The 11,676-nt window shown below is 29.2% G+C and overlaps 1 protein-coding gene across 1 annotated transcript; it reads left to right on the top strand.

Moving 5' to 3' along the window:
- The first annotated feature begins 5,440 nt into the window (after positions 1-5,440).
- LOC108806800 (protein DETOXIFICATION 9) lies at positions 5,441-7,729 on the top strand. The gene is made up of 7 exons (XM_018578991.2): positions 5,441-5,716; positions 5,791-6,335; positions 6,488-6,574; positions 6,683-6,739; positions 6,825-7,063; positions 7,151-7,356; positions 7,451-7,729. The coding sequence occupies exons 1-7, from the start codon at positions 5,465-5,467 to the stop codon at positions 7,514-7,516; spliced, it is 1,452 nt and encodes a 483-aa protein (XP_018434493.1). The 5' UTR covers positions 5,441-5,464; the 3' UTR covers positions 7,517-7,729.
- The last annotated feature ends 3,947 nt before the right edge of the window (positions 7,730-11,676 follow it).

The following is an 11,676-nucleotide window of genomic DNA, read 5'->3' as shown; positions in this document are numbered from 1 at the left end:
CGCGCGATTACATGTGTGTGTATATATATATATATGCGGACAAGTATACCAGAAATTTTTTTTTCCGACAACTTAACATATTCTTCTTTTTCTTCTCCTTTTTGATCAAAATACAATTGAGTATTAACAGATTCATTATTCATTCTTACTACCAGGTTACTAAAATGATTTTTTTCTGGGTCAGCATTTTACTTGATTCGTTACATAAGTTAACAAGAGTTCTATTTTATTACATAACTGGAGTTTTCAATTCTACCATTTTTTGGCTAGATTATCAGCTACATTATTTACAGTCCTTGGTAGTTTTAAGAAGTTAAAATCGTAATAAGCCCTTTCTGTAAAGTTTAGGATGTCTTCAACATAGTTCTGATGATGATTGTATTGAGCTTTCAGTTTACTTTTTCTCGGTTTTTTCTAGATAGTTGCTCATAGAGTATTATTGAGTCTCCGCATAATGCGACCTTGTTGAAGCCTAATCTTTTTAGTTGGATGATGGCTGATCGAGGTGTTTCACTTTCAACTTCCAATGAGAGTCTATTGGATCAATTGGCAACAAAGCAACAGAAGGAGTTAACATGATTAATACATCTGAGACACCAAAGACTTACTGATAACTTATAGTATAGACCATCTTTTTCCTTGAAATATGAGATCATTTCTTATTTTCGGGAAGTAACTTACATCCTTTCTTTGGTTCTTGGTACATTAAACAAGTAGCTAATATTATCATTTGTTCTATGTTGAATGAGATTGTCTACTGAGACTTGATGGATAGGCGTCATGCTCCAGATTTCTCTGCTGACATCACATTGGAAGAAAATGTGATTGAGAGTTCTGGATGGCCTCACATCTTTGGCATGTTGCTTCCATGATGACACATCTTTTGTGAGATTACCAGCAAAAGGAAGGGCATTGCTAAAAGCTGTCCACCAAAAATGTTTGATTTTAGGAGGAACATTCAGTTTTCAGATATTTTTAAAAGTCTTCATGTTCAAATGTCTATTAGTATCTGGATCAGACTACAATGTGCTATGCACTTTCATGTCTCTTAAAAGAGTGTAACCTGATTTAGTTGAGTATTGTCCATCTTTGGTGTGTGTGTCCATATCTAATCTATTAATTTAGGGATTGGTTTTTATCTACTACTTGAGGTTGTCATTTAAATTTTGGGCTCTTTCATAATTGTTACAATAACATATTAACTTCTTTTGAAATGCAACCTATCAACTTAAATTAAACCAAATCTTAACAAACGTAGATCAATTTAAATTAACCAATACCATCTTTAAAATTTTTGGTTATCTCTTAATACAATTAGATCACACAAAACTGAACCACTCTTAAATCAATAAATTCCAAATCATTCAAAACATAAGAGTGGCAATTGGAGACTATGTCAGAATTTTTATTGGTATCACATATGTTCATCTAAAATGTCGTTAATTAGTTTTTCTTCACATGCATCATATGATTCATATCACATCATACAAAATTTTTACAAGAACAAAAACTGATCTTCCAAAAATCTAATAACGGTGGCATATAACATATGCTTAAATACGTTTTTTATGATGGAAATATTACATTCTACAAGACTATGTGTAATGCAAACCATAAATCCACTAAGAATAACATATTTTAAAACTTTTACTAAATCTATCTATTTTGGAAAAATAGATTAACATTCTCCAACAAATTTTCTTATGTTCCGACCTAGATATCTACCACACTCCCAACGATATGGAAATTCCATATCTATTATTCTATTCATCGTAATATTAGATTTAGATCTGATCAAATCTGCTATAAGTATCTTGAATAAAAATATTTAAAAAAAAAAAAAAAAATTCTTATCTCATATCTTAACTACGTTTAAATTATATACACATATTATATATAACATATATTAAAATTAAAATTTGACAAATCAATTTCCGCCCTTTAGGGCGGGTCCTAATCTAGTTATGTCTCTTAAAAGAGTGCAACTTGATTTAATTATGTTTTTAAAGTTTACAATTTACATTTAGTTTTTTTTGTCATCGACTTTTACAGACTCAAAACGACTCTGTAAACCAAACAGGTAACTCTGCATCCATATGCACGACAAAGGTCGGTTGATTCCTAGCACTTCTGGCGAGGCTGTCGGCCTTTTGATTCTTCGTGCGAGATACATAAATAATATCTGAACTATGAAAGTTTCATTTCAAAGTCTCGATATCTGCTAAATAGGTTGCAAAAGCAGGTCATTCTTCTGGTTCCGAAACCATCTTCACCAACTGAGAACAATTTACATTTAATTTATACATTAAAAATATGAAAATGTATCTTTTTGAAACATTTTTTTCTAAAACATGGATCTTTCAGGAACGGAGGGAGTATTATATATGTGTAATCATATAATTAATCGTATTTTATGTACCATCATATAAGTAATTATATAATTAATAGTATTTTATATGTATCATCATATAAATAATCACTTATATTATATTTTTAAAACTTAATGTGAAATATAAAAACCATAATTTAGGTTGGTATATGAAATTGGAATTTGTATTGTATTTATCTGATATATATAGAAAACATTTTTTAATAATGATTATTGGAAAATATTTTAGTAAAAATAAAATTTTGAATATATGTATATTTTTAATCAATTTTTGATATAAATAAATTTTGAATTATTATTTTGATTTGAAATATGTATATAAATTTTAAAATTTTTATGATTATTTTAGATAAAAGATGTTTTTAGCTAATTAAATTAGCTCGTTTTCTTATATTTTAAAATTAGACCAAATAAATAGTTTTTCATAATATAATAAATTTACAATTTTTTTAATAACATAAATCTATAGTTTTTATTGTTAATATACTAATATTTATGTTTCCAAATTAATATCTTTTTAAATTGTTATATATGTTTCCAAACAAATCTTTTTTTTAAATGCTATCTATGTTTCAAGCAAACTTTTTTTACTGTTATTTATGTTTCCAAATAAACATAATTTGTATTTAAGTTTTAATAATACAAGATAAGTAGAGAAATCAAATTCAAAACTTTCATTTGCATAACGAAATTTACATTGAATTTCATATATTTTTATCATTATTGCAAAATTTGACTTGTCAATCAAACCTAAGAGATTCAAGTTTGACATTTATAATAACTTCCTTTATTTAGCTTTTGCGAATAATAAAAAGATGATTGCTCTTTTTTTAAAAAAAAAGATGTTTGCTCTAAATGCATGAATCTTACTAACAAAACATCCATATACATTGTTTCCCATATTACGCTTATGGAGCAAAAAAATTCTTGGCTCAAACCAAAATTGTATACGAAAACAACATGGAATTAATTTTAGTACACAAATTCAGAAAAACAATATGGCGTTAATTAAAGTCTATTAAAACAGCATGGCATTTATGCATTCAAATGAAACATAGCACCAAAAATAATGTATATGGTGAATTTTGTGAAAACCTTGATGTAGTGATTATAGGGAGTGATTAGTTGGACTGTAATTGTATAAATTTTATAGTAAAATTTAGTCTGTAAAAATTTTTGATGTACCTATAATTAATGTAGTTGTGAAAATTTTAATGAAAAAAATAAATAAAAAAGAGATTTCTACAACAATAATCTTTTGCTTTAGAAAAAAAGCAACTACACCACTTTCTTTAAATTTTGGTTTTAGCTTTAAAAACTATATAAATCACGATTGATAATTTTTATGGTTGTAGATAAAAAGTAAAAGTCACTTATTACCGTCCAAACAATCACCCACTATGAAATGTGCTGGTTTAGAACCTTTTTTTTTTTTGAAAATGCTGGTTTAGAACCTTGCAAGGACCAAGTATGTTTTGCATTTTTGAATCTTGATACTGATATAAAAATATACTGGTGTAATATACAGTTTATTGTATATCGTGTATTTGTGAAAACATTTTACCAAATATTATAACAGAATTAGGTTTAGAGTCGAGAGAGAGATTTACCAACTATACTAATGTAGCTTTAACATGTTATCATGTTAAATAAAAGTTTCTTTACCGTGTTAAAGCTACGCAATAGAAGTTTCAAATATACATAAATCAACGACAATTTTTTTTATAAAAAAAAATCAACAACATTGTCCTTCGTCTCCAATAAATTTTTTTATCAATCGTCTCCAATAATTATGTTCATAAACTCACTCCATTTTACTAAGATCAATGTCACTTGCCAATCACGCCAACGGTAATGCGTTTCTTTGTTATTATTTCTTAAGACTTCGTTCATAAGATTTGTACTATATAACAAAATTTTCCTAACTCGTATGTATGATATTCCCTAGCAAATTAGAATTGGACTAACTATTTTTCCAATTGATTCTAATCATGCCACATCAGCAAAATTAGATTCATCATAAAGTTTAAGCTCTGAGTAAATCTTAGTATAGCAGTTTTCTCTGTACAAAAAGTTTTTTTTAGGTGAATAAATTTAAAATTCTTTCAAAAAAACACATCATAAAGTTTAATTTGTAATTATTACAAACTATAAGGTTACTATTTTTAAATGATTTTCAATTAATATATAAGCAAACATAATATTGTTAATAAATTTATTAAGCATTTTATTCATAGATACAAAATTTTAAATATAGATAAAATGAATTAAAATTATAAAAATTTACAATTCTTGATAGAAACGATATAATGCAGATATTGTTTAATCTAAAAATTTAAATTTTTTATCCGATATTTTATCAAAAATTTCCAAAATGTGATTTTTACCCAAATTATTCAAATTGTCTTAAGAATGGAAATCAAACCAAAACCTAATCGAACTCACAATTTCTCCGTGTTCCTAACATTTTTATCTTAGCAAAACAGAAAATTCAAAAGAAAACAAATCCATAAATAATCGAACGTTCTTATGTATTTTAAACCGAAAATCAAAAACACAACCGAATTAGAACTAAACTGAAAATAAAAAAAAATTGGAACTTAACCGAAAACTAAACGCTTTTATTTAAAAAATAAACTTGTGCTTTCAAATTACAGATCAAAATCTATCTAATAATACTTAAAATCAATTTGATACCAAAAAAAAATCAATTCTATACGGTTTCGGCAGTAAACTTGATCTAAAAAATTTAGTGTTTTGATTCAAGAGCCAACATGATTGTTTCCACATGATATGCATGCTAAGCTTTTTAGCTGGGCCACAATAGATGGGATGTATTTTGTCCATGTGGAGATCCCTTATCCATGTGCTTGGTTGATGTAAATTTACTAATTTAGTACCCATCTCTTTCATTAAATGCGACGACAAGTTCGAAACGATTTTGGTTCTGCGCATAAATCAATTAATTTGCAACGTGTCTATTTATTATTTCGGACAGCGTGTCTTTTTTAATACTGTATCGCATTTGTTTATAAATTCGACCCAAGTTCCCATATTTTCTAACCAGAAAAAAAAATGAAGAGTACTGAAGCTGCTCCATTATTGGTGAAGAACAAACAACAATCAGAAAAAGAAGAGAGAGAGAAGATAAGATGGGAGAAGATGAAGAAAGTTTCTTCAATGGCTGCTCCGATGGTCGCCGTGAACATGTCTCAGTTTCTTCTTCAAGCAACTTCTACTATGATCGTCGGTCACCGCAACGAACTCTCCCTCGCCGGAATCGCTCTTGGAAGCTCATTTGCTAACGTCACCGGTTTTGGTATCCTCGTAAGTCAATTCTTTATTTTCATTTTTATTTTTATTTTTATTGTAATTTTTCTAAATCATTTTGTATACAACAGTTTGGTCTTTCGGGTGCGTTAGAAACGCTATGTGGCCAAGCATTTGGAGCAGAACAGTATCACAAGCTCGGATCCTACACTTTCACTTCAATGGTCTATCTCTTCATCATCGCTTTTCCGATTTCGATTCTTTGGATATTCATGAACCAGATCTTGATTCTGCTTCACCAAGACCCTCAAGTCGCCGAGCTAGCATCCGTGTATTGCCTCTGGCTCATACCGGCATTATTCGGTTATTCGGTTCTCGAGTCGCTGGTTCGATACTTCCAGTCGCAGAGCTTGATATTTCCTATGGTGCTGAGCTCTCTAGCTGCTCTCGCTTTCCATGTTCCTCTCTGCTGGCTAATGGTTCACAGATTTGAGTTTGGAGTCAGAGGAGCGGCTGTGTCTATCGGTATCTCCTACTGGCTTAACGCGGTTTTCCTTTGGGTTTACATGAAACGCTCTCAGACCTGCTTCAAAACGCGGATTTATATGTCCAAGGATGCGTTTCTTCACACGAAAATTTTCTTTGAGTTTGCGGTTCCTTCTGCAATGATGTGTTGGTAAGTCTGGTAAATCTAGTGGTCATCAGTGGCTGAGTTGTTTTGAGTTTTGGGTTTGTTTGATTATTAAAAGCAGTATATTCGAATGGATCTTTTCTTTTCCAATTCCTATTATGTATTTATTTAACACGTGTTTTTGTTTCCTTCGCCAGCCTTGAGTGGTTAGCTTTCGAGGTGATAACTTTGCTGTCCGGTCTTCTTCCCAACCCAGAGCTCGAAACTTCGGTTATCTCGATTTGGTAGTGCATCACATATATACCTAGGCATATATATAACTATTTACTATTCTACCTACATTTTTTTTCCATTTTCTAAGCTTTGAGTTTTGGATTTGAAATTTTGAACAGTCTAACGACCTCTACTTTGCACTACAATTTGGTAAATGGAATCGGTGATGCAGCGAGGTTTGTTATTTTTTTACTTTAATTCTCAAATCTTGAATTTATTTCTTGAATAGCTAATTGTTTCATATTTTCGTTACTGGTTTAGTACCAACGTGGCGAATGAGCTAGGAGCTGGGAATCCACGAGGGGCTCATGATTCTGCTTCAGCCGCGGTTATAATTGCAGCGGTTGAATCAGTCATTGTGAGCTCTACTCTCTTCTTATCTCGCAATGTATGGCCTTATGCTTATAGCAATGTGGAGGAAGTAACTCGCTATGTCACCAAGATGACTCCCATTCTTTGCGTTTCAATCCTCATGGACAGCTTCGTGATCGTCCTCTCCGGTTAGCCTTTCTTAACTATCATCCTCTTCTGATCAAGAAGTCATTTTAGTTTTTTTTGTGATCATCAAGCGAATCTGTTATGTTTAGGGATTGTGAGAGGAACAGGGTGGCAGAAAATTGGGGCTTATGTAAACGTAGCTTCTTATTATATCATTGGTATTCCTATTGGACTTCTATTGTGTTTTCATCTTCACTTCAATGGGAAAGGACTCTGGGCCGGTTTAGTCTCGGGATCAACACTACAAACTCTAATCCTCTTTCTTGTTGTTGGATTCACCAATTGGACAAAAGAGGTGATTAAAACTGCGCAACTTTTGTAATCAACTTGTTATATATTCTAAGACATTCCAGCTGATATTTTTTCTACTTATTTGGGAATTCTTGCAGGCAAATAAAGCCAGGGAGAGAATACTTGATGAGAAAGTTTGGAGAGATGACTCATTTGTTAATTAAGGAACAGTTTGTAGGGAATGCTATGAGTGAACATTGACTGCCCACTGAATGAACTTGTTTAAGAAACTTCAAGGTTGTGAAATTTAGTTTTGTCTGTACTCAATCTAAAACGATGTTTAATATTAATCCCATGTTGAAGTTGTATGGACCTAAAATAAGTTATGCGGTGATTGTAAGTGATTTTGAGATTTAATCATATACTTTTATATGATATTAGAACCTTGTTAAAAATCCTTGTTAAAAAATGTGAACACCTAGCCGCGGTGGTACTCAGACTTGGCCATGGCATTGGTAAAGTAAGCAACTATTTAGGCCCCAAATTTTTGTGAGGTTTTTTAGCTTAAAAAGAGTCTAAATTTTCTTAAGATTTTTTACCTTATAAAAAAACTCAAATTTTTAATTTGAATGGAGGCTTTAATAAAGTTGGCTGTCGCTGGTGGCACTCGAACTTGACTGTGGCGAGGAGGTGCTATTCGAGTGACTCAATTTGGTGGACACTGGACAGAGTAACGTTCGCTTTGTCCTCGTATATTTGAAATTCGGCTGTCTAGTTGACTCGGTTAATGGATTTAAAATATAAAAAAAATTAAGAACTGATAACTGTCCATCAAAACCCAAAATAAATGCTGAGATTACCGAAAACCCATAAGTAACTTACCTTAATATTTGTTTAGCCCAAAACTAACTTCTATAGATGATTTTTTATGAAACAAACTCTAAAAAAGTTACGACCGAAATAAAAAGGGATCGAGATAAAATTAAGCCAAAATCATGTATTGGTAAATCTACGTTTTTATGTAGAAGTTATATAAGCATGTATAAAAAAATTATTATCATGTTTGTTGGCTAAACATCTTATCAATATATTAAATTAGGGTTTTTGTACTTCCCGCTAAATTGTTAGACATGTACTTACTGTCCGACTACCACTTGACGTCATTCTGAATAGAGTATCAGAGTAACAAAGTTTATGTATATATTTTATTTTGATCTACTTGACCATTTGTACAAATAAAAACAATATTTAATCAAAGAGAGTTGTTATCTTAAAAGGACAGAAAGTCAGAAACAACTTGACCAAAAGAAAGGACGAAATCAAATTTGAATACTTTCTCCTAAGAGATAATTGAGATGCTCAAAATAGTTAATGTGAGTAGGTAGTTGTAGTGGCCAACAACACGTGAAGAATTTCCTCATAGAGGAAAAACTAGACCTGGACCATTTATACTGTAACCGAACCCCACACTCTAATCCAACCCAAACTCGAGGGTCCAGATTGGTAACGGATCCAAGCAAATAACCGATTGGATTCTATGGCCAAAACATTTCGGCTACGGACGGATCGTTTCAGGATCCGTACCAAAAAACCGAGGAAACCGAGCATTTATAACGCCGCTTTGTATATACACATTCATTTATATTCATATAGATAATTTCTTCAGTTCTTTCAGTACTTCTCTTCGGCGACGAATCCTAACTCTCAAAATCTATCTTAATTACTGATCTTCGTAATCATTATGCAACTCAAATTGGCTTAAAAAAAATAAAATATATCTTGAACCGCACAACCGTGTAAATAATCTATTCTATTAATTCTTCAACATGTATAATTGATAAATGTTGTGTCTATTTAAAAAAAAATGAAAGCTATATATAACTGTTTTAATGGACGCTTTATATAACTGTTGATTATCAGCAGTTTCAAGTCCATTAATAAAAACAGTTGACAAAAAGGACTCAACATTTGTGAGACCCACTTTCTCATACACGTAAACATAACTAGTTGATTATTACAGAATGTATTTTAGGTGTGAAAACAAATAGATGAATAATATATGGTCGACTAATATATAATTATATATTTTCTTATCTGTTTTAAAGGTTTTTGATACTAATAAATAGTTATTTATATCTATTTAGTTATTTGATTTTTTAAAGGGTAGTTATATTAAGTTCTATTTATTAAATATATGTTTATTTAAAATAAACATAACTCTGTTAACCCATCTAATTAATATATTTAATAAATCAAAATAAAATGATTTTTTAAAAAAATAAATAAATAAATATATTTTAAACTTTTAAAGCTTTTTCAAACAGTCTTTTAATATTTTTGTTTATAACTTTAGAATTCTTACTGCAATAATTTAACACTGAAAATATTTTTTTAACATTGAGTTTATTCTATTAAAACATGAATATGATCTATTGATAAAATTTATGTATTTGATTTATTTAAAAGAGGAACATGATCTATTGATAAATTTAATATTAAACATAAATAAAAAAACTAAAACAAAAACATATATATTTATCCAATTATATATCTGTAATTTGTTTTACAAACCTAAGTTCAAGAACAAGTAACTAAAATGGGTTTATATACACGAGTTACTTGTGAATATAACTAAGTAAATGATGTCAATAGGTTTGTATATAATCAAATGAAACCCCATCCATGCAAGGGTATCTATCATTTATATAACTGCAAGATTATTTTTATTTTCATTTCTACTATTTCAAAAATTTTCAAATCAACTATACGTGAAACACATAATTTTATCTTCTAATGATTATCGAGATTATTATTAATAATTAAAAAAAGTTACACATTTACAAAGAAAAACACAAATATGCTTACAAAAAATATAAATATGTACACGAGTTACTTTTGCATATAACTAAGTAAATGATGTCAATAGGTTTGTATATAATCAAATGAAACCCCATCCATGCAAGGGTATCTATCATTTATATAACTGCAAGATTATTTTTATTTTCATTTCTACTATTTCAAAAATTTCAAATCAACTATACGTGAAACACATAATTTTATCTTCTAATGATTATCGAAATTCTTATTAATAATTAATAAAAAATCTACACATTAACAAAAAAAGACACAAATATGTTTACAAAAAAAAAGACATAAATATGAAAATTAAATTTCTAAAAAAATATGTAAAACAAAAAATATCGAGGGTGTGTCAGATTTAAATAGAACTAAAAATATACCAGGGCGGGTCCTATTTTCTAATCAAAACAAAATTGAAAACCTGCGGGTTGGCAGGTTGGTGGGTCAGCGGGTCAGCGGAGTGAATTTGACCCGCAACCCAGCTTTAACCGTGAGTATACCAGATCAATTTTAAATTGCTATTATTTAATAAAATATATTTTGATTAAATTTATACACAAATAGGATTTTTTAACACACAAATATAATCAGAGAGAAAAACAAATATCAAAAATTAAATTTAAAACAAAAAATATACCCGCCCTTTTAAGGGCGGGTCAAAATCTAGTTATTTTTACTTTTTAACCCCAACCATTATTTGTTTATATAATTAATTGTAATATTTACCGTATTAATAATTATTTAATGTTTTAAATATATTAGACATGAAGGTATATTATTTAAAATGAATTTATATGTAATGTAATACTTCAAACATTAAAACAGACTAAATCAGGTTTTCCATATATACACATCCTATTGTTTGGGTCGTACCTGGTTGATAGCTAATTTTGGTTCCATTGGTCTTTATCTAACTATTTGTTTCAAGTAAGAACTAATTTTATTAATAAATATTATATATAAATACCTAATTTATTTTTGAACAAAAAAATACCTAAATTTATTTTATATAACTGAACATAAATAAATAATTTCAGATTATTTTGAAATGATATCTTCTGTATAAAAACTTCTAAGAGAGTTTATTTTTAAATGAAAATATTATTTATTTAACTATCAATCAAGTTTTTTAAAAATTGGTTTTCTTTATAAAATTTCAAAAGTTGTTTTTATTTTACAGTTTCATAGATTGATCAAAAAATTTAAAATATTTTTTCTAAATTTTAGGGAAAACTATTTGTTAAAAATCTTGATTGGTAAATATAGTGATTTAAAGAAAAACAAATAGGATAAATTGGAAAGTTGATATCCTATTTTATTCCAATTTTAGCTATTAAAAATGAGTTTTTCCCGAGCCCACTTTTTAGCGACATGATAGCATGAACTCTTCCCCAATGTAAACATTTCCACATTTGATTACATACGACTAAAGGATTGTCTCAAAGTTGAAAGATAACCCATAAATTATAAATTTTCTTTAGATAATTGATTTATATATAGTAACTTTTTGTAATTGAAACCATAC

Source organism: Raphanus sativus, chromosome 6 (assembly GCF_000801105.2).
Source record: "Raphanus sativus cultivar WK10039 chromosome 6, ASM80110v3, whole genome shotgun sequence".
Lineage (NCBI taxonomy): Eukaryota > Viridiplantae > Streptophyta > Magnoliopsida > Brassicales > Brassicaceae > Raphanus > Raphanus sativus.
This window is presented reverse-complemented; position numbering and strand designations above follow the sequence as displayed.